General features: G+C 42.6%; 1 protein-coding gene across 3 annotated transcripts in view; it reads left to right on the top strand.

The window, feature by feature from the left end:
- The window catches only part of USP22 (ubiquitin specific peptidase 22), a 104854-nt gene that overhangs the window by 46259 nt on the left and 34301 nt on the right, over positions 1 to 24294 (top strand). For all 3 annotated transcript variants that reach the window (XM_083585748.1, XM_083585749.1, XM_083585750.1), the window contains one exon: positions 392 to 493. In XM_083585748.1, coding sequence (XP_083441874.1) covers positions 392 to 493 — 102 coding nt within the window. The remainder of the gene's footprint in view (positions 1 to 391; positions 494 to 24294) is intronic.

Raw genomic sequence — 24294 nt, 5'->3', positions numbered from 1 at the left:
GCTGGCAGAATGACCTCTGTGAACCCAAAGAGAATGGTGGGTGCTCGAAACAAATTCCCACATGAAGGGCAATCTGTTGTTGTGATTTTAATTGAAGGTTTTTTCACCCATTGTTGCGGGTGGAGAGTAGAGAGAGAACTGTTACTTGGAAACGGGTAGGAATTCTATACAAGTAGCTGCCTTTGTGTGCTTTTAGTACATGTTTATGGGAACATAGTGTGAAGGTCAATTGCTGCCTTTCTGAACTATAGAGAAAAGCAAGCCTACTGTTGGGGTAATATGTATGGGGAATCCAGCCTAATGGATGGTACAGCTTACGTTGCAATGTACCCTTGTAGCTCTTTTTCAAGCAACCCTCTGAAGTACATATCTATTTCTCTTCATTACTCAGGTATTGGAGAGAAGTATTCAACGTGGGAGCCAACCAAACGAGAGTTAGAGCTGCTTCGACACAACCCCAAGCGGAGAAAAATAACTACAAACTGCACCATAGGTAAGCAAGAGTCTTCTGTTTCCATGCCATTCTACAGTACTGTGGTCAGTATCCCTGTTTCAGGATAACATTTTTCCTTTTCAAGGTTTAAACGCATATCTATTTTCTATTGTTTTCTGATCTGCCCCATTAGTTTGACTGCACTTTGACTTCAGTCCTCTCCGGTCACTTAAAATACTTAAGACAGTGAATCTTCATTGGAAGTCTTCAAAGCAGGAGACTTGAGTTCTATTTACACTAATCCTAAGGAGCCAATGTGTGAAAATGTAGTGACCCAATAGGAGAAAATCTAAAAAGCTTCTGGAGTTTTGCTTATCCTGTTTCAACTCCTGCAGTTTCCATTACAAATGAGTTGTGCAGGTACAAATCACTCAGCCAAATCAGAGTGTTTGCTTAAGTTTACGACTGCAGACCATTAGCAAAGTGTAACATGTGGCTCTTTTTTCTGCTTCAGCTTGTGACAGACTTCAAAAGGAATTCTTCAGATTTCTGCATTTCTTCACTGATTATATAATGTGGTTATTTCATATTTCTATCCTTTAATCATTTGTATGTTCACTTTAGACCTAAAGAAGGGCTAATTTGAAAGGCAGGTATGACTAGAAGTTTCCAGGAAAAGAGGATTTGCATAAAACAATTTTACTTCTGGACCCTTTTTAAATAATGGATGATCTGCCTGTCAGTCATTTGTGCCCTGTGTAGAATTGACTATAACTGTCTAAAGGTTTTGTGTGGTTGGGGAAGGGATTGCAATTACATGCCCCACCTAATAAGGCACACCTGACATTTTTTCAGGAGCCCAATTAATACAAAAATATCCCCAGTTTTCAGAGGGTAACAAAACTCATGGATTTGGGACTATTAGAGTTCAGAATGAAAACAGCTGGATGATCTAAGAGCAGGATAGGTGAGCAAAACCCAGCTTCTTCAGTGCATGTATCAGGGGTCCGCAAGCTTTTTCTGCAGGGGGCCAGTTCACTGTCCCTCAGAACTTGTGGCTGGCCAGTGTGTGTCCGCATGCACACATGCCTTCCTTCCCTCTGAGACAGAGCGGCTGAGATACCTCCACTCACCTTGTTCAGACTGCTAATGTGCCACTGCCGAGCAGCACAGAGGAGTCTTCCTCCTCCTCCCTCCTCGCAGGCTCTCTCCTCCCGCTTCTTCCCGCCCCTTCACTTCTCCTCCCTTCTCGGAGCTAGCCGTCAACAAGGTACTGTGCCCTGCGCCTCGCCCCAATTGGAGCAGCAAGCCTTGGGAAGGGTCGCCATTCGCCGCCGGCTTGCGTCAAACTGGCCAATGGAGGGGAGGCCTGAGGTTGCTAAGGCTTCGGATTGGCCAGCGTTGTGGAAGTCTGAGCAACCTCAGAGCATGTTGGGATTTGTAGTCCTGGGAAAGCACCTCTCCGCAGAGCTAAACTGGAGCTAAACCTGACCGAGTGGGCGGCAAGCTCCGTGGACTGGATTTATGACCCTGGCGGGCCTTATCCAGGCCCCGGGCCTTAGTTTGCCGACCCATGATTTAGATTCCACATAACACTGTATACAGCATGTTTGGAGACTCTTTGGCTCTCCAGATATTACTGAACTACAGTTTCCATCAGTCCCTACAAGCATGGTCAGTGGTCTGGAATGACTGGGGTTGTATGAGAATATTTAAGTGTCCTTGCTATCAGTGTTGCAGGAGCTAATGAACAATAACTTTCCTGTGCCTGCTCCAAGCTATGAGTTGGCAGGGTGGTGGAGCAAAGGTCCAGTGGCAATAGCAACAGGCACCCCAAGCTTCGTTATGGCAATCTGGCTAGAACTCCACATGCACTGCAAAGTTACATGATGGTAAAGCACAGGGTTGACTGGAGCTTCTGCCCAAAATGCAAAAGTGATTTTGGAGTGTGTGTGTGTGTGTGTTGGTGTGTCGCTCAGTATACACAATTTTGAAAAAATGTCCATTCATTTTTCATGAGTATTGTGGGTGATGCAGCTGTGTTCAATTATTGGTCCTTATTCTGTTTTCAATCACTTATCCTTTAATTTCTCTTTACAAGCTCTTTAAAAGTTAGCCCAGTCATTCTCAAACTATGGGATAGACTGAGGTTTCTTGAGATTGGATGTGTTCCTATGGTAAAGTCCCAAGGATGGATAGGACTTAAAGCAAGTAGTACCTTTATCACCAGCCAAGACCTGTGTAGATTGAGCACCTCTGGCAATGGACCTGCAGCACTAATCACATTTGGATTTGTAGGGCTGAGTGGGGCACTTGCTTGCCCCATCATCCTAGTGTTTTTTGGGAAGGAGGAGTTCCAAAAGAGCTGCTACTTCCTATGTATTTCTCTGTGTGTGGCTTTAAGAGGGGAACACAGATACTCTGCTTTATTTTCCTTATGCCAGTGTGGCATTACTACCCTGAGCTACAGATTGCAGCAGCAAGCAGTTCTGTGCACAACTTGCACAAAAGATAGCTATGCATTTACCTGTGAAAAGTCTGTCTAACAATCTACAGTCTTTGAGAGCTGTATAGCCCCATCGAAGCAGCTCACATTGCAAGCTGCCTTTCACCGAGGGAATTTAACCCTCTACCATCAGGTGGGATTAAATGCATCTAGACAACACTCGACAATATTCGAAAGAATTTTTGTGCCAGTCTTCATGCTCCACATAGTGCATAGCTATGCCATGTAGTATTTCAGTGCCCCATCCTTTGTTTTATGGCAATTCAGTGCTTTTAATTCATTCACCTTTTGGGGGCAATTTGACTCCTATTGTGGAATGACCGACAAAGCTGAAACAACATGCTCACAAGTTGCTGGGGTCAAAGTAGCAAAATGCTGTTTGAATTTATTTGTTTATTGTCATGTCTGCAGATGTTTAACCTGTTTTTTCCTCGTCTCATGGGAAAGGAGCATGGGGCATGACAAGAAGTTTTTGTTTGTTTTCGTCATAGACCGATTACTCTGTCTTTTAACATTGCTACAAATGGCATTAGGGTCAACCGTACCTCACAGGTTTATAAAAGCCCTTTATAGACCTAATTTAAAAAATAAATAAATTCTGAGTTAGAACCTTCCATGTGACTCAGCAAAAGTATCTCCTGTAAAATAATCCTAGTAATTTGGCATTTATGGTTACTGTCATTGCAGTTGCGTCTGTAAACATTTGTAAGCAGCATGTATGCTGACCTCAGCCAAGTGCCTGACTTAATGGCAACTGAGTCGAGAACCATTGGGTGCCCAGTTTTCTATGTTCATGTCAAGATGAGGGTTACATTCAGCACTTCTAGGGCACAGTGTCTCACAGTGTCTCGGCATTTTTCAAAAGAATCAAAGTCCTCAGATAGGACTATTTGTTTCAACACTTGGCATTACATGTGAACCTGGGTTTGTGGTTTATTTTGGGGAGACAAATCTCAAACCTGGGCTTGTATGTCTCACTAAGCCAAATTATGACGTAGTTATAGGTAGCACAGCAGCAGCAGAACCAGAGGAGGAAGAAAATGGAAACTCACACGCTGGTTTGTTCTCATTAAACCATGATTTGGCTAAGTGTTATGTGCGAACAAGACCAACTGTTGTAGTTGTCTTTTTCTATCTTCAGCTACTTCTTCTATCTTTGCTCTTCTGTTTCTCACTTTAGTCATATTCTTCTCTCTCTCCTAACTTCCTTTAGCCTTTCTCCTCTTACTCTACTCTTGGGGTTTTTTTTTACAGTATATCACCTTTGTTTATTTTTCATCACTTCAACTTTTGCTGACACCTACACATCTGCTTCATTCTGGTGGTTGATGAAGATAGACTCTAAAGGTTTATTCATCTATTTCCCAATAAGGGGCAGAGATAAGCATTTTCAGATATCCATGTCACTTTCTTTGTTGTTAATCTCCTTTTCTTCAGACCTACCCAACAGGGTGAATAAAATTTAATGATTTTTAAAAATAGTTTTTTATGTTTAAAATTGGATTTTTCCCCAAAGCTTTTTTCAAATACAAAGCTTCTCAAATACTAATTAGGTTAATATTAAATCTTAATTTAAACTTGTTAGCCTTACAGTTAATTTCTAAAATGAATCAATGCCTCTTCCAGATAGTTTCTCAAATATGAATATTTACAAACCATAGGTATTCAATTTTGATCTGATGAAAATTAGCTACTCTACTTTGCCCCTACCTTATTTTTACCTATCAGTCAAGTATATATTTCATTCTTGTTTTGCTGTTTTGGTTTTTGAGGGTGGGGGTGGACCAAGGCAGAGTGGAAAAGCAAGGAACAACACTAGAAAGAAGAAAAGATGAAATTTCCCAGTGTACAGGTTCCTGTATTCATATAAAATTGTAAGAAACAGTGTTAATTAACATGATTTAGTGGTCAGATTTGCACCATTGTACAAATATATGAAAAGACAGGAAGCATTGGTGGAAATGTGATTTAAATCAAACATCTTGTCATTTTAAATCAATCCTCCCTGCTAACCCGGTATCTCTTTTGGCTCCTTTCTGGTGTTACGATTCCTGTTCTTATTTGTCTGTATAATTGTGGGCAGGGCTTGCCTCTCTTTGTATTGTCCTTAGTTGCTGGCTCTTTATAAATAATACTGCACACTTTCAACCTACATATATGGAAACAAGTTTCCCCTCGGCTTCATAATTACTTTTGCCATACTGTGTTAATGTTTTGAAATGTCTGTTTCTAGAAGCCTATTGCATAAATCATGAAAAAGTTTCACATGTGTAACTTTGGGGTTGTGTGACTATAATGTATTTCATTTCAATTCACTTTTAATTTGTATACCGCTTTTCTATATTGCTATACACAAGGAGGTTTACAACAACAAAATATACATCAAAGGTCACATAATAATCCAATCCAATAGAAAAAACACCATAATAAAACATAGCTTTAAAATAAACAACTTATATAAAATAAAGTAACATTCAACAATCCATTAGAATATAATAGTACTGTACACAATAAAATTGACTCTCAAAATATCAGCAAATAATAATTAAATAGAAATTTAGAAAGTATAATAAATAATTACCAAACTATAATCAACAGAAATACAAGCAAGTCACAATGCATAAAATACACGATGTAGGTTCAAAGAAATAGTTAACATATAATAGAAAATAGAAGCTCCATCCATACTGAATAGCAGGGATGGCGTGTGAAGCCATGCCTGTACCCCAAGAATGGTCAAGTTGTTTGGAGATAGTTCAACTGATTGCTGAAAGTTTTATTTTGGGATTTGCAGTTTACCACACTGTATTTTGCTGAACCTTAAAAATATTTAGGGAGAGATTCACCTAACCAGCCCTGCACATGGACTTTCCCTTCTCTCCTACTCCTGTGCCTTCCCAAATTGCCTCAGGTGTGCGTGTCAGGAGAACCCCCAGAACAGTGCATGAAGGGAAAGGAGGATTGCTCCTTCTGGCAACCTGCAATGTACGCCTAGATGGAAAACATTAAATTCTACCCTCAGTGCCTCTGAAAAGTCTTTTGACTCCATGGAAGCTTCTGTGCCATAGTAAGGAGGGGGGGAGCTCCTGAAATTCAAAGCATAAGGGGAAATGACTGATCTTTATTTCTGAAGGCATGTTTTTTAATAATGTCTTCTACTGAGCCTTCAAATTTTGTCTGTGTCAAGATTTAAAAGTATCTAAAACTATGTGCCCAGGGAGTTGGGGGTTTAGGGCTACATTTGACAGGAAAAAAATGATTTCTTCCACTAAAGTACTTTTCTTGAGGGAAGTGGGGATACATACCTGCTTTCAACCATTTCTCAGTGTATTATCTTACATACTGATTCATCAGCATTGCATACAGATACAATTTGCTGTTATTTGGACAGCCCCTCCACACGTGTTCGTTTGTATATATTGTTGGCTATTCAGACGACATGGCTTGCCTGCAGTAGGCATTAGTGAATCTGTTTTAATCCTTTTTGGTAAGAAATAATTGAGAAGAAATGCTTTCCTCCCCTTTACCTCATTATATCTTTATCTGTCACATTCTAGGCTTGTATATTTCCTTGTATAGACTCTATTATAGGTTTCCCAAAGGCGCATGAAATTTCACAGGTGGAGTGTTGGGGGCAGATGGTAGGTTGAAGGGGAGAGTTTCATCCTCCTTTGGCTAAACAGTCTTTCTTCACCCATCCTCCTTTCTCCTGTGCTGCTGTACATTCTGCTGTTTGCTCTTTCCCTTACTGTTGGGGGTGGGGAAAGTATTCAAGATGGCCCTTTTCCCTAGAGCCAGCTGTGTTCTGCAGAAGGGGTGTTGAAGTGGGACTGGGTAGGCAATGGTGGCAGAGGGTGTTCTCTCAGTCTTCTCCCCACCCAAACCCCTGGCAAGCTATAGACATTTTGTTTACGTCTGTCATGCTTGGTCCATCAGCTTCTTAAAAAATATCTACATGCCCTGTTGTTCAATTTGGAAATGTCCAGTGATACATTGATTAGCTTAAAATTTTGATTGATTACACTACCTGTAAATTATATTAGTCCAAGTGATTAAGAATACTGTGCTACACAGATATTTAAACATTTATGATTTTATTTTATGCACTCTTGTATCTGAAGAGAAGCCTGGGATTCTTATCTTCATACCTAATCTTATGGCATCATCTCTCTTCCCTTCCCCTCCCCATTATTATTTATTTACTTTCCCTTCTGTTTTGGGATTTTTGTTCCAGATGTATATACTACTTAGGCCATGTTCTTATGAACAGGAAATTACATGATCAACTTTTTATTACTTGAAACTGTTAACAAAGCCCATTTTGTATAACAGGTTTTCCCTATTCTTTATCCAAGAGCTGAATTCCTATGTCCTGCTTAGCTGTGCATAAGTGTTTCTTAAATCTGAATTTTTGAATATCCCAGTATTGTAAGTCTGATTCTCTCCCCCCCCCCCCCGCCAATGAGCTGAAAGTATAGTACAGTGGTGCCTCGCAAGACGAAATTAATTCGTTCTGCGAGTTTTTTCGTCTTGTGAATTTTTCGTCTTGCGAAGCACAGAACTGCACCTCTTCAAGCAATGCACCCTGGGTATTAACGGTTTTAAGAAAAAGGAAACAAACTCGCAAGACGTTTTCGTCTTGCAAAGCAAGCCCATAGGGAAATTCGTCTTGCGAAGCAACTCTAAAAACGAAAAACTCTTTCGTCTTGCGAGTTTTTCGTCTTACGAGGCATTCGTCTTGCGAGGTACCACTGTAATTGTTACAGACTGAAGAGGCAATGTAAGAAATGATCACAATCCTTTTATTTTGGAAGAGGGTGGTTTGAAGTGTAATTGCTCATATATTGCAGGTAATCCAGTTATTATCCACAAGAGCAACAGAACCCCAGAGGAAATTGCATTTCTCAATATTTTGTTGCAATGAAAATGCAAAGCATCTTACCAGAGATTGCTATCACTGCAAACCAAGAAAATTTAAATATCATTGGGAAATGCTTAAAAGAAATCAGGCAGTTATAAAGATTAAATGTCATAAGGAATGAGGTTGCATAAATGTACTCCAGGCGGCTTGTTGTTTAGTGCTTGTGACATTGATAGTACACCTCATCATCAGGTTTTATGCATGTACTGGTTGGTGTGGGTAGAATATCTCAGGAGCACTCATCTGCAATCTACCTGCCCTATTTCACGCACACTCCTTCCTCTTCAGAGCATTCTTTTATTGTTACAGTTCATTTCTGTACTGCCTATTGGTCAAAATGGCTCACAAAGGTTCACACCTTTGAAATAGAAAATTCAAAATACTGGACTTCCTTTAACCTTTCTTTAAAATTCTGTATGCCTGTTTCCTGCAGATTGATGCTTATTTACATGGGTAAAGGTAAGAACTTCTCAGTAACCTTTTACTGTTCTTTGAAAGTGTCAACAAGCATGTGGATAGGAGTGATCCAGGCCAAAGACTGTACAGTCCTTGAACTTTCAAAAAGCTTTTGACAAAGTCTCTCATGCAAAGGCTTCTGAATAAACTTAGCAGTTATGGATAAGAGGATGGGTCCTCTTATGGTTTCGTAACTGTTAAAGAACAGAAAGCAGAGAGTAGGGAGTAGGAAAAATGGACAAGTCTCACAATGTGTAGTAAGAAGTGAGGTTTCCCATACATCTGTATTGGGGCCATTGCCTTTTAAATGATCTGGGGTTCAGGGAGTACAGTAAGATGGCCAAACTTGCTGATAACAAAATTTTTCATGAGTTAACTGGAAAGATATATTGATTGTGGTGAATGGCATGAAAATGAGAACTGATACGTGACAAGTGGTGTGGGTGGTAAATTTTATGCTTGGGAAAGTTAGAAAGAAGGTTCAGAAATAAAATTCTAATTTATGGCTTTATACAGATGTGACCATGGTTGGCATACAGTTCTGGTTGTCACATTGTAAGATGTTAAAATCTTAGAATTTGTAGAACGAGAGAATATTCAGAGAAGGCTGACACGCTCTTCACAAACCTGAAGTACCTCTCCTGTGATTTGGAGGTTGTTGTTGTTGTTGTTTGGTTTAGAAAGAAAGGCTAGTAAGAGGGGACATTATCAAGAATTATAGCATTATGCACGATGTGGGGGAAAGTGAGTAAGGAGAAGGGTTGTTTTTTTTTAACATTAGAACGTGGGGTCCTCCAATGAAATTAAAGGGCAGGGGAGGAGTTTCAGTAGAGACAAAAATATGTATTTCACATAATGCGTAGCCGTGTGACAGTTGGTTGATGCGTAGTTATCTATGCTGAGTTGGATAAGCGTATTGGCAAGGCGGCTACAGCAACAGCTTGCCTCTCCAAAAGGGTATGGGAAAATGGGATGCTAATGATCAATACCCAGATGAATGTCTACCAGGCTTGTGTGTTGAGCACATTGCTTTATGGTACTGAGACGTGGGCAGCTTACACTTGCCAGGAGTGACGCCTCTAAGCCTTCCACATGCGCTGTGTCAGGAAGATTTGGGGCATCACATGGCAGGACACAGTCTCAAACAAAGATGTGCTCTCCCAAGCTCACATTCCTAGCATGTTTGCACTCCTGTCTCAGTGACGTCTACGCTGGCTTGGTCATTTACACAGAATGGAAGACATGCTCTGTGGGAGGCTGGCTTCAGGCACCAGGCCTGTTGGCAGACCAACTCTGTGTTACAAAGATGTCCGCAAATGTGACATGAAGTCTGGCAACATTAACTTCACCATGTGGGAATCCCCTTGCAGATGACGGCAGTGCCTGCAGATGATCAGTCAGGTTATGTATCTGCAACAGTGACCAGAGTAGGAAGGACCACTGGGAGAAGTGCAGAAAGAAGAGACACCTTGGTACATCTGCACCATCAAAAACCGGATATCTTCATTTGCCCTAGCTGCAACAAAACATGCCTCTCTTGTATCAGTCTCTACAGCCACAGCAGGCCCTGTAACTCTCCAACAGTTTGACTTCACCCCCCAAAGGTGCACTCTTCCATTGTCTCCTGAGATGGATGAATGCCAACCGTAGTTACCTTACAGAATTTGATTTTAGATGATGTGGTGGCTACAACTAGCTTAGATGGTTTTTTAAGCGGTTTGAACAGATTCATGAAGGATAATGCTGCTTGCTGTTTTATGGTTCAGATACCTCTGCACCGGGGGACGCGGGTGGCACTGTGGGTTAACCACAGAGCCTAGGACTTGCCAATCAGAAGGTCGGCGGTTCGAATCCCCGTGACGGGATGAGCTCCCGTTGCTCGGTCCCTGCTCCTGCCCATCTAGCAGTTCGAAAGCACGTCAAAGTGCAAGTAGACAAATAGGTACCGCTGTGGCGGGAAGATAAACGGCGTTTCCATGCGCTGCTCTGGTTCACCAGAAGCGGCTTAGTCATGCCAGCCACATGACCCGGAAGCTGTACGCCGGCTCCCTCGGCCAATAAAGCGAGATGAGCGCCGCAGCCCCAGAATCGGTCACGACTGGACCTAATGGTCAGGGGTCCCTTTACCTTTACCTCTGCACCAGTTTCTAGGGAGCTGTGAGAGAGGGCTGTTGTCCGCATGCCTTGCCTCTGGATTTACTAGAGGTCTCTAGCTAATTCTTCTAGGGCAGAGGTTTTCAACCTTTTTGAGTCCATGGCTCCCTTGACCAACTACATTCTTTCTGCGCTACCCCTGTGGGACTCAGGAGCCAGTTATGTCACCCCTTGCCTGCAGAGCCAGCAGCCCTGCACCCTTTTTTGAACACCCTTCCTTGTTGAGTGTTCCCTCAGCCTCCTCTCCCTTCTCCTTGGGAGTCCTCTGGGCAGCCGCAGCCGCCACCCCTGGTCTCTGAGCTTCCTCATCCACCCCAAAGAGAGGTGCCTTCTCACACTGACCCCCAGGGGCCTGGGAGGAGGATGCCCTCAGCCTTAGCGGCCTGACAGATACTGGAGAAAGCTGAATGTGAGGCCAGCACCTTACTTTGGGAAGCAGTAATGGCAGTGGTGGGCACTCAGCTCCCAGGCAGGCATTGCACACAGTGAGCACAAGAAAGGCGAGAACAGTTCCTGCCTGCCTGGCCTCCCATTAGTCTTTCCATTCCCAGCAGCAAGGGCTGGTGGGCTGGCTGGCTGGGCTCCCTCACCCGCTTACTTGCTTACTCCGAGGCTGCCTCAGCTCCTGGCAACCAGCACCCCCTGGCCAGCCCCAGAGGCACCATTCGCCTGGGGCGCTTGTAGCCAGGGCTGCTGCAACAAACAGCTGTGCAAGCCTTTGGGAGGCAGAGATGCAAGAGGGCATAAGAGGAGAGAGGGAAGAAAAGAGGGACAGAGGCCAGTGTTGCCCGTGGCACCCCGACCATCATTCAAGACACCCCAGGGTTTAAAACCCCTGCTGTAGGGAAAGGAAGCTGGACTAGATAAGCCTCTAAATAGGCAGGGACCCCCTTACAAGTATGGGGAGGAAACGAATACAGTGGTACCTCGGGTTAAGTACTTAATTTGTTCCAGAGGTCCGTACTTAACCTGAAACTGTTCTTAACCTGAAGCACCACTTTAGCTAATGGAGCCTCCTGCTGCCGCCGGAACACAATTTCTGTTCTCATCCTGAAGCAAAGTTCTTAACCTGAAGCAATATTTCTGGGTTAGCGAAGTCTGTAACCTGAAGTGTATGTAACCCGAGGTACCGCTGTATGTACATTCTTGTGAAGTACTAACAAGGTATCTTTTCCCTGCATGTTAATGATTGTAATGATAGTATTCTGTGGCTTCTATAAACATTTGGTTACAGTATAGACAGGTTGTTTCCACACATGGTGTACTTTTATCTTTCCTTGCGTAGAGGAAATACAGGCACCCCCCCCCCCACTTAAGCAGAGGTTATGTTCCGGGTCCCTGCACACATAAGCAAAAATCGCGCAAGTGAGGAGCACAGCATAAAGCAACAAAACATAGCTGGTTGGCTGATATAAAACAAGCTTTATAGACATGGCTCTGAATGAACCCTGGCTTCCAGTCTAAGGCTTAATTGTTCTGTTGTGGCATACCAGACAGCCTCTGCATACTCTGAATCGGAAGACAGAAAATGTTTTGACTGGATCACTCTTGAATGTTTTCTAAAGTTGATTGAAACAGAATTATTATTTTTCTTCCTGTTTTCTTTTAATGTTCAAACTAATTTGCAGCAGTAGTGATAGAAGCAGTGGAAGGAGGGAGGAAAATTCAGTTTCTTGTTGGTCTCCTTGCACAACTTACATTTTTGTACCATCTCCCTCCCTCCCTCTCCTCCATAAGATCAGTACTCCTCAACAGACCGAGGTATTAGCTAGGGATCAGCCTGCCTCTGATTAGCATATGAAGTGACTTTGTGGCTGAAGACTCTACTGCATTAACAATAGGTGGCATTAGGTTCCCGAAGCACATGGGTAATTAGCTAGAGCCACCTGGGATTCCCATTTGCATTGTTGCCAGAAAAAATAATTTTAAAAAGGCAGCGAGAAGAAACTTTTTGTTGTTGTTGTTGTTGTTTTACTTAGCCAAAAAGAAAGAGAGAGAGAGAGAGGACGAAAAGGGAAGGAGTTCAAATCCTTTTCAGGAAGAATGATGAGATCTGGGGGAGGTGCCACAGACAATGGCAACACAACAGTGGCAGGTGGCTTTTGCAGCTGTGTGACACTCGGGCCGCATGACCTGAGAGTGAGGCATGAGTGGAATAAATATTGCAATAGTTCTTCAGCATAAAGGTGGCACAGGCAGGGAGTGTGTGCAGAACAGTGGCCTGGAAATTACTTCTGGTTCTCTAGGCAGCAACCAGAAACACTGCTTCATCTTTCAGTATTGTATAAACTATGCATGAGCTTCTGTACACAAGGGCCTAAGTAGAGATGTTGGGAAGATGTGGAAGACTGCCTACTTTTAAAAGTAGAAAATGTGCTACTTTTTTGCCTGTTTATTTTGCTTTCCAATATCTAGTTCAGAGGTGAACTAGAGTAAGGAACCATCAGCTTTGGTTACAAATTTTAACAGGGGTGGGCTAAGTGTTGGTAATTTTTTTTGTACTGAAGTGGCAGTCTTAACAAGCATGCTTGAAAGTGGTTTTTGCTATCTCCAGTTTTGACTTAGAATACACATGTTGAGTCAAGAGTGGCATAAAATACTGCCTAAATATTTTTAATTTGCGTAGTATAGCTTAAATTTACTGGGAAATGAATAATTAGAGCTGTTCCCTAATTAACCTTTTTAATTAACTGATTTGCTTTCAGATTGCTGAAATTTATATTTTATATCTACGCAAATCATGTAAGGATATTTCAGACTGATTTTTTCCGGACCAAACTGCAGGCTTATCCATATTTCTGAAAACAGTTTGATTTCCTTGCATAAACTGTTTTACAGCAGTACTAGCAAAATCACCCTCTCACAGGGGACTTTTGGTTATAAAATAAATGTAAAATTCACATTTTAAGCCCTGTACCAGTAAATACAGTAGAATCAACTGACAGGAAAAAACCACCTTTCTTTTATTCACCGAGAATATGTTTTAAAACAGACCAGTTTTTTTTTTACAGCAGATACAAAGATCTAAACACTGCTCTTTTTGAAGTTGACAGCACCGTAACATTTTACTTTTAAAAAATGCAGAAAGGTAGTTTTGTGCTTTCAGTTACCACTATCTCTTCGGTCTTTCTAATACTTGGGCCTTTGCTTGTCATCTTTGACTAATACAGTAATAATGAGAGAATTTAAAACCTTGATGTGTATTTTTTTCCTCCAAAAAAGAAAAGAAAAAGACATGTATATAAATGGCCAGAAAGCTTTTCTGAAAGCAGACTGCTCCAGGAGGCTCAATTGTACCAGCCATCTGTGAAAGAAGAATCACACAGCTGCTTCAGAGTTCTAAGAGGTTTGTTGCTTCTAGAAATCTGTGGTTGATGTTAAATTTTAGTCAAATCAAAGCTCCCAGATTTGCTGCCTAACGGGATGTGTCTAATCTGGTGATTTGGATGCAGTTCGCTTAGGTTTTCAATACCTAATGATGTTCATATGTCTGGTGTGATCATGCGCCTTAGTGACGCTACTTACAGATTTCCATTTAGGGGATTGGATGATAAATCACAAGTTCAGAAATTAACTCTTCAAAAAGTTTGTGGCATAGATGCTAAGTTATATTGGATCTGTTGCTGTTCTGAATGTTCGCTTCCTTTCCCACCCCTGTTTTATGAAGAACTTTCGACATTCCTTATATTATGGCATTTAGAACTGTGTAAGGTAAAAAGAGACAGAATGCTTGTTGGTTTACAGTTTTACTGGTTCTTTTTTTGCTCTTGTCTACCTGTTTTCCTATATCTGATTTAACCTCCAATGCATCCTTGTTATCAGGATTTTACTGTTTAGGAATGCAAAACACACTCAAAACATTTGTTTGTATTTCAGTCAAGAGAGTTATGCTTACGTAACCATTGGCTTTTGTGGAAGTTTTGAATTATTTATTTATTTGAGCACATACTGGATTGGTTTGATTTTGAGACTTTGTTTTTCCTTTATATAGAATGTGAGCAGCAGTGGCTTTGTTTCTCACTTCCAGTTTTGGATCTGGGCATTTTTAGAAACTGAGTTCTTGAGAGCATAGAAAGGGGGCATACATAAATAATATGATATCCAGGTCCTGAGAATATCTGTAGTTCTTTTACATAAATGAACTTATAAATTATGTTGCTGCAATTTTTTTGTTCATCACATTCATTTGTTCATCACATCCCCTAAAGCTTGGAACACAAGTAACAATCATGTTTATTTAAAACCCCACAAAATATATTTGTGATTCTGTTTGAAATCTAGTTAAATGAATAAAGACATTCTGGTGTACCTTCTCATGGATGAACGTTCGGTCTGCAAAATCTCTTCCAAAAGTACATATTTCAAAATGCTTTTTGAAATAAATACGTTTGCTAATCACAATGCATACCTTAATTCTGTAGTTGCAATGTACTCAGAATGAAAACTGCTCTCCTTTTTGTTGCATCTTGTTTTCCTTACTCCCGGGAAGTAAGCTACTCCCTAGGAAAACAAATAGTGTAGCATCCACTTGCTTATACAATGTAATTTAGTTCTGGATCTTGCGACAGATTTTTATTTTGTGATGACTCATGTATGAAGCATTTTTAGAAATGTAGGAAACAGCCTATGACGTCCCATTCTTTCTCCATCTAACCCTGTACCATCTGCTTTGACTGGTAGCAACTCTATAGGGCGTAAGGCAGGGATCTTTCCCATCACTTGATACTAGGCCCTATTAATTGAAGTTACTGGAGATTCAGTGTGCAGCCACCTGCACAGAAAGCATGTGCTCCGTCACTGAGCTATGGTCCCATCAAAACGGGCGGACTTTGGTAATATGGTGCCCTGAGCAAAGGGAAAATTAAGTGCCCCCCAATATATTTATTATTTTCACAATAATTCATTTTTTATTATTTTGCGCCCCTTTGGCTCGGCGCCATGTGCTATTGTATAGTGGAGGGCCACAGGTCTCCTATCCCACCAAGAAGTAGGAATGCCACAGCCTCTCTGTAACCACCAAAAAGGCCCCATCTCTTGTGCTTGCATACCTGTTCTCACAAGTACATGGAGCAAGACCTCCAAGACAGGTAAGAGTGTTCATATGGGACTAAGCAGTTTCTGATATAATTTGGTTTTAAGCCATTCAAGGTTTTAAAGGCCAGCACCAGCAAACCCACAAACCAATGGCAAACGTTATTGAACGTTGACAGTTTGCTAACAGTGGAATGTGGGAGATGTTAATGTTTCAAACTGTCCAGAATAGCCTTGCAATGTTGAAAAAGAGAGTTAATGCCACCATCCACCTCTACTGCTGAGAGCAATTGCTGTCTGGCAGAAATACTACACAGTAAGTGGTCTGCTTGAAGGGTTCAGTTGATGATCCTTTTTAAAATGCTGCTCTAGGTTTACAGTATACATCTCGGCAACCCATGTGACCCACAGAAATCTCCAGTTCAACCTGTGGAAGTACCCATGCTGCACTCTTTGCCAATTTCTCCTGTTGAATTTGCTTCCTCCCTGTTAAGGTTTACATTCCTCAAAGTCCACTGGCATATACCAACCACAGCTTTCTCCCCACAACACCTGGCCCTTGGGGGCAAGAAGGGTTTCCCTCTCTGTGTAATATGGTTGGATGTCTCAATTTATGCCAATCTTAATCCTTTAAAAATACACTAAATTCTCTTCAGGAGTGCATGTCTCATATTGTTGGGATCAAGTGGTTGATGAGATCTCTTTAGCTTCTTTTGGATGTCTTTTGGATGTCTAATCTGAGTAGAAGAAATCCTACTCAGAAAGGACCAGCAAACTTGATTTACTCATACACATTTTGCAGAGCATGAAATTGAAGATTACAAGCATCAGATTCACTGAAGTAAAAAATGTCCTGCTGAAGGGAATTTTGCTTTGGCTGACTGCTGAAGACCAAGTGAGATTTAAACTTCATGAAATTTGTTTGTGAGAAAGTCTGATTAATTCAGCCACAACAGCATTTACCCTTTATAAGAAAACTTATGCATATACTTCACATAGAAAACAACTTAATCATATAACCCCTAGCAGCTAACTTGGGGATTTGAAAGTGAGGAGGAGTGTCTTTGTATGTTACTATGGGGTATAATTTAATCTGCAATCTGTTCCAATTATTTTCTTCCTAGGGGCATATGCTTGAAGCCTTTAGCTGTACTTACTTTCTTTTAAAACAAATGAAATATTGATATATGACTGTTAACCTAACTAAAATATTCCTAAAGGGATGGATCTTACTAGATATTATGGGGGATTTTGGAAGCCTCACATGTGGTGGTGGTGGTGGTACTCATGCATTTTGGAAACTGCTGGGAAGCTTTCTGAAGATCTCCTCCCTCCTCCAGAGCTAAGGCATCACTGAAAGAATCTTGGCAGTTACATATGGCCATCGGTTATAAAGCCAACTTTTTGACGCAGATATTTTCACTTAACTGGTGAAACAACTGTGTGATAAATCAGTGAGTCACAGAATTGTCTTCAATTATCTGTGCACCCAGGGCAATGTTAACTATACCACACCTGCCTTTTATTATGATTTTTAATGAGTCACTTGTTCAATGTGGGTGGGAGGAAAGGTATATCTCAAGTAAAGGATTACTCTGTACCTCAGAATCTAGTTGAAGCGTCTCATCTCCTGGACAGTTCATATTATTTGGTCGTCATCCCCCCCACTTCTCTTATGTTTAGATGAGACTTAAAAGACTTAGGGTGTGCTTACATGTCCTCTGTAGCCTCACTCCTCTGAAACCGCTGCTTCTCCTCCCGGCACAGTACTTAGCTGAGTCAGTAACAGGTATTTCTACTCATCAGTTGTGTGCAAATATGCCCAAACTGTGGCTAATGTGTATGAAGAAGTGATGATGTGCAGATTGTTGTAAGTTGCTTTTTAAGAAGGTCCTACATGCACATCCTAAGGGACGCGGGTGGCGCTGTGGTCTAAACCACTGAGCCTAGGGCTTGCCGATTGGAAGGTCAGTGGTTTGAATCCCCGCAATAGGGTGAGCTCCCATTGCTCAGTCCCAGCTCCTGCCAACCTAGCAGTTCTAAAGCACGTCAAAGTGCAAGTAAATAAATAGGTACCACTTTGGCGGGAAGATAAACAGCGTTTCCATGCACTGCTCTGGTTTCGCCAGAAGCAGCTTAGTCATGATGGCCACATGACCCAGAAAAACTGTCTGTGGCTCCCTCGGCCAGTAAAGCGAGATGAGCACTGCAACCCCAGAATCGTTCGCAACTGGACTTAACTGTCCTTTACCTTTGCCTTTTTACATGCAGTCAGCCATTTGGGCCACTGAACTGCCAAATCAAAGGTTTGTGGTGGTGTTTTTTTGGTGGGGGGAAAGTATGCTCTGTGTGGCAAGTGGGGACATGTAGGCCACTTGCCTTAAATGGCAGCCTCCATACAGAGTGATTTGATGCAGCCCACACAGCACCTGCCAAGTTGCATGCATCAGCTTTTCCATGGCTGACTTTCAAGAACCTTTGTGTGTATTGCAAGCAACCCTTCAGTGGTCTCTTCTCCTCACTAGAGTAGGCCTGGGTGATATATTGGCGAGGCGCGATACAATCTGTTCCTCCCTCTGCCTCTTTAGACTGCTTGGCTGAGGAGCGCGTACTGCCCTTGCTTCAGCCAAGCAGTTTTACCAAGCCCCTGACCCTCCGATAATGTGCTCCCCTGCTCCAGCTGAGAGAGCCTGGATCCAGCTCCTGCTTGCCCGCGAGCAGGAGCAGGATTGTAGCTGCTCAGCTGGGGAGGTGCAGGCTCTGTTAGACCTCTCCCCCTGCCCTGCCAAGGCTGGCACATGCTTCCCTCATTCAGGGTCAGGTGGGCTCAGCCAGGCAGTGCAAGGGCTCTCCGATGGTGCTTCTAGGCCCAGTGCTTGCCAGCAGCCTCACCTTGTGGACTTCACCTGGAAGGGTGGGCTGCGTCTTTCCTCCCTGGGTAAATGACCACCCCAGGAGAAAAGAGGCAGCACCCCCGCACGGGCAAAGGCAGTCAAACACACGGAGCCTGGTGAGCTCTGTGCACTTAGCTATCACTGCCTGGTCCATCTTTAGGGAGTGGGGGCCAAGCAAGCCTCAAAAGGAGCCCTGTGGCCCCTATTGTCTGCATGTGAGTGGCAAGGACACCGGGGCTTGCTCAGCTGGGGGCAGGAGCCTTTTCGCCCCTCCCCCCCAGCTGAGCAGCTGGCTGCATTGGCCCCAGCCTGCAAGGCGCTGGGGTGAAAGCGCCTCAGCTCCCGCGGTGAGAGCTGAGGCAGTTTCACCCTATGCCTCGCTAGCTGAGGCCAGTGCAGCTTGCTTCAACATTGTGGTTTATCGCCAAAGCACGATGTTTGGCTGGTGATACATAGCAGTGTTGAAAATCTAACATCGACCAGCCCTACAGTCGAGTGTTCATGTTGCAACGTCAACTCCAGTATGATAACTTGCCCACAGTTCCTGCAGCTGGGCCCTTACATAAGCTTATGAGCTACAAGGTGTTACTAGCTAGGCCAGCCTTACCACATTTGGTCAAAAGGCTCAGAAGTGCTGGCTGATCAGTTACATAGATAATAGTTTATAGTAGCAGTTACCATTACAGTCTTTATGCAGTTGTATAGCTCTCTTTGACACTGGAATTTTTTGTTATGCTGGGTGCAGACCTCCAAGGCATGCAGTGTTTTGATTCGTGTCCCTCTTTGAGCAACGCTCAAACCATTCCTAAGCTGAGCTATGGTGCTCTTTGCAGCATTTACACATGGATGCCAAGTTAAGTGACAGCTACGCTGACACCTTGAGACCTTTCCATGCGGCTTGTGAGTTGCTCCAGCATGGAGTAAAGAAGCTGGGGGCCAGGATGTTAAAGAAGAGGATAAACTGTTTGAATACTACTTGTAGGCTTGCTCTATGTAGGCACACACACAGGACAATCTGCACTGTGTTGGGAATTTTGATAACCTAGTGATTTTTGGCAGTACGGTACACAAGGGATTTCTACGGAAGCTTCTTTATCTGCTTCTTGTGCTTTACATGTTTGAGGTTAGAGCAGGTGTGGGGAATCTTTGGCCCTCCATATGTTGCTGAACTACAACTTCCATCAGCCCCAGCAAGCATGGCCAATGGTCAGCGGTGATGGGTGTTGCAGTCCAGCTACATAAGGAGGGCCAAAGATTCCCCATGCCTGGGTTAGAGTGTATAGTGCAGCATAATCCAGGTTTGGTGGTTTAGGATTTAGTTTTAGGTTGCTTTCCAGGTTTGCATATTTCAGCAAGTTTATCATAGTCTTGTTCAGCCCTGAACAGATGGGGAAATTCTTGTTGTTTGCTACTGCAATAGGACTGCTTAATGTGTGGACACCTGCTCATAACCTGCACAGCTGGTTAAGGTACCCATCTTGAGAAACAATGGGTCAGGTCTGAGAGTGGATGGCTCCAGGTTCTACTTCAAATATGCTTTTCTCTGGATATGAATTCCGTAGATGAATTCCCTACCTCCTTTTCCAGTTTAGATCGCTGTATTTTATAAAACAGAATAATATGGTTTTGTAAACCATAGGTCTTTTGGATGATACATTAAGTAGCTGTCTAAAACAGTCACTCCTTGTAACCTCATTCAATATGAGAAGACAAGACAAACCATTCTGGCCCCATGGAAGGAAAAGCAATGTGTTTATACAAATAAGTAACAATAGGCGAAAAAACAGAAAGCAGCCACCACACCCAGGGAGCTTCAGAGAAAAAGAAGAGCTCTGTACTGCACCAGGAAGAATTTTGAATCATGTAAGATTCTCTATACTAGCAGGTTGGAACATATAGGTAGCATTGTTGAAACAAGCAAAATGGTTCCATGGAAGTATCAGATAGAGCTGTCAGTAAAAGAAGCAAGCTCCCGTTCAGATGGCAGCATAGAAGAACACACTCTTTCTGGAGTTGAGGAGGAGGAGGAGGAGTTGGGATTTTCCTGCATCCCACCCCCATTCCCATTGTTGTTAAGGGTAGTGGGGACCCTTTCCTCTCCCCAACTTTGCACCACACTTTTCAATGTATAGTGGCATCACTTGACTGTGGTAGCTGAGGTATAGAGTGAGGCCATATCTGGGAGGAAGTGATTAAGTTGCTGTTTGTATGATATAGCCCTAAATGGAAGTGGGTGAAAGAGATAGTTGTAAATTATGTTTAATGCTGCTAGGGATTTTTGTTGACCAGACATACGCTTTGCAACAAATGCTTGGCTGGGGATTAGCTGTGTTATCTGCATGGTTGGCAGGAACGCTTGAGAATGAGGTTTGTATGTGGGAATTTGCTAAGGATGTATTTGGGAGAGGTTACTCAGGTGAAGGAAGCATGGGTGCAGTTTTTATTTGAGTTACTTTGTCGCTAATAATGCTGTTTTGTGTAGTTTCACTGTATTTTTGTCTTTGATTTTTGTCTGTGACATTTCTAAGTTTTCCTACTAATCACACTGCTTTAAATGTATATTTTGTATTTGATCTTTATGTGTAATACTTTATTTTGATAATTCATAATGTTCTATTTTATGTTTTAAACTGGATTGTAAACCACTTTGAGATTATTATTATTTAAATATAAAACAGAATAGAAATGGCTTAAATAAAATAAAGCTAGACATCCAGAAGACCAACTGGATCTCTCTTATCTCTCTCTTACCTTGAGTAACACAGGCTCCTCATTCTTTTCCTAAAACTGGGGACTCAAGGCAATATGTTTCCCAGTCCCCATTAGCAGGTACTGTAGTTCCTGGAGTGTTTTGCTCAGGCTTTTTGTTCTAAATCTTGAATGCTTCCCCATGGCATCACTGCACGCATACTATGTGAGAGAGCCACAACAGCATCACTTTACATCAGTTCCTCCATGAAGGACACCCGTAAAGTGGCCACTTAGACAAGAAGGTGGACAGATACACCATTGGCAAATGGTTTAGCCAGGGTTACTCTTCCTGCCCGTTTTTCTGGGGATACCATTTCCGAACATCCGTTTCTTGTATTCTCCACTCCACTAACTGAGAATTAAAAGTTGGACTTACTGTGAAGCAGTGGCGTAGCGTGGGGGGTGCAGGGGGGGGCCGCCCGCACTGGGCGCAACATCTGGGGGTTAGGGTTAGGGGGCGCAAATCCACGGGTTAGGGGTGCAAATTACTTGCCTTGCCCCGGGTTCTGACAACCCACGCTACGCCACTGCTGTGAAGCGTTCTGGTTAGCAGAGAATGGAGCATACAACCCTGTCCTGTGAGTCAAACATGGCTTGGGGATGTGCTCGCCTTTGCAGGACTCCTCTGTTTACTTAGGAATTCGTGGCCATTACTCCTGTTTGGTACCTCGTAAGTTTTCTTCTTTTACTGATCTTGTTTTCTCTTTTAAAAGTTGATATAAGTGTCGTTGCTTTGGGGAGGTTTCTCCTCAAAGCTATGGCCAGCTTGGGTCTGGAGGAGGGGTTCCTCTTCCCAGGGCCAAAGGGGGGGGAGTCCTTGTGTTGACTCTGCCTTCTAGAAGAGAAGTTAACCCTTTCTCCCAGTTCCAGTATATTTTCGCATAGAGCTTGCTCATTTTGTGTCACAGTTGTGTTCATCTGTCTGCAACCACATACGTCTTATTAGCACATGTATGTAATCCTTGTAGGTGAGGCCACCTGCCAACTCAACACCGGTTTGGAAGTGCCTGATTTCTAGCAACAGGCACTTTTTCAGACCTTTGTATCTTTTGACATGCCTTTTTGGTTTTCGGGGTGGTTACTTCTGGCACTATTATGGAAGGGTTTGTCTCCATCTAGCTTTCTTGGTAACAAAATGTTCTAGCACTTCAGTTGTGATTCTGAACTAACCATTTGCCTTGAAGAGTGACTCCTGTGCTCAGATTTCCTTGAGCATCTTGTGGGTTCTTAGTGAAGCACTTTACAGTGATAGTGTTTTCAGTGGCACTTGAAGTTCTTAATAATCACCTAAGTATTCCCTCCCTAAATAAGTGCCTTGTTGCTGCTTGTTGTCAGAGAAAGGACTGGATTACCCTAATTACCTCTGCATTGACCCTGCCATTATTCTTAACCTTGCTACTGCCAATTGTACCCTATCAGGATAAAGGAACTAGCCACGAATCTCTCTTCGCTCTCTTTGCTCTAGTTTCAGTGTAATAATAGAAGCACAACATATTCCTCAACTATTATTGCACATTTAATTTAACCTGATTTTTTTCCAGGGGCAAGTCATTATTTGTTTGCGTTTCTACCAAAACGGTTCCCTCTGTCAAAGCTTGCAGACTCCCCACTCAATCTTTGCGGGTTTTTAAAAAACCAGTATCAACCCTTTCAGTCCCAGTGTTAGAAAATCGTCAATATATAAGCTAAGCACCAAATTGCACTTTAAACCTAGGTTATGGTTGCCACAATGGAATGTCTAGGCCCCCCTTTTTTGCAATGAGGTTTATTATTATTCTTAATTTCATGTTTATACTGCTTTATATTTTAAAGAAAAGAATTCAAAAGCAGCTTAGAACAAATGAAAACATCAAATAAAACAATCCTGAATAAAACAAATTCAAGCCTCCTCAAAATTATTTCATATCCTTCTCTAAGTGACATTTTGCTTTCCACATACTTATTTACCTGCTTAATTTATAGAGCTGCCCCATAGCAGAAGTATTCTAGGAAGCCAGTGTGGTATAGTGGTTAGAATGTCAGACTTGGACCTGGGAGATCAGGGATCAAATCCCCACTCAGTCATGACGCCCCCTGAGTGACCTTGGGCCAGTCACAGCCTCCTAATCTACCTCACAGGATCGTTGTAGGGATTAACTGAGGAAGGGGGTGAACCATGTACTTTTTGGAGAAAAAGGTGGACTATACATGCAGTAAATAAGCTGTTCTGTATACCTGCTAAAGAAAGCTGGAGGGAGCAGACAGAGGGAGATGTCAGTTGCCAATCTGGCATCCAGAGATCGCCATATGGTCGCAATTGGAACTGTGACAGTCGCAAAACGCATTGGCACCTGGGGGATTTCTAACACTGGCTGTAGCTTAGTGGCATAGCACACAATTTGTATGCTGAAGATCCCAGTTTCAAACTGAATCATCTCTAACCAGTGTGCTCACAGGCTTCCTTGCAATATTACATGGATTTTGGGGCACCTTTGAGTTGCAAAGGCCAGCATGGTTCTGGAGTGGCAGCGCTGCAAGGGATCCTTGGTCTTGTCTCTTGAATTGCATGCTGCATCCTCATCTCCTGGCTATCCGAGACAAAAAATGCAAATCCTGTGCCCTTGGTGGCCATCAGGAATGCTTCTGAAGCATGGAGGCATGGAATGGAGCCTTAAATACTTGGCGTATACTTTTTATTTCTCAGATTTACTGAGGAAGGTGAAGAAGCTTATTCTTTTACACATTTTTTTGTTGCGAACAGCCTAAGCAACGCTATGAAACCGTGTTGTCTAGCTGACTGCTTTTGCAGGCTCACCCTGCTGTGCCTTTAGTCCAGTGCTGTTAAACTGCCTTGGGATTGATTTTAAATGAAGGCGCACAGTTAGATGCAAGGTCACTGCAGAGCTCCTCTAGTATTGATTTACAATGCTGCTGAGGGCTGCAAACTTTAACTGTCTCCACTGTTTCTAGCAGAAGGCTTTGTATGGGCTGGAATATGGGAACTTAATGCCTGCTGTATCTCCAAGCCACTTTCAACAGATTTTAGGACCTTTAATATTTTATCAGCCAAAGTGTGACCATCTTTTTAGCCTTGTTGCATTGTTGTGAAGAATAGTAGAGTTGTTCATTACTTCATTCAATTGTGTACTTTATTGGTAAAGGTTGATTA

This window comes from Podarcis filfolensis (assembly GCF_964270895.1).
Source record: "Podarcis filfolensis genome assembly, chromosome: 14".
In the NCBI taxonomy this organism is placed as follows: domain Eukaryota; kingdom Metazoa; phylum Chordata; class Lepidosauria; order Squamata; family Lacertidae; genus Podarcis; species Podarcis filfolensis.
Note: the sequence above shows the minus strand (reverse complement) of the source record. Positions and strands in the feature narration are given on the sequence as shown.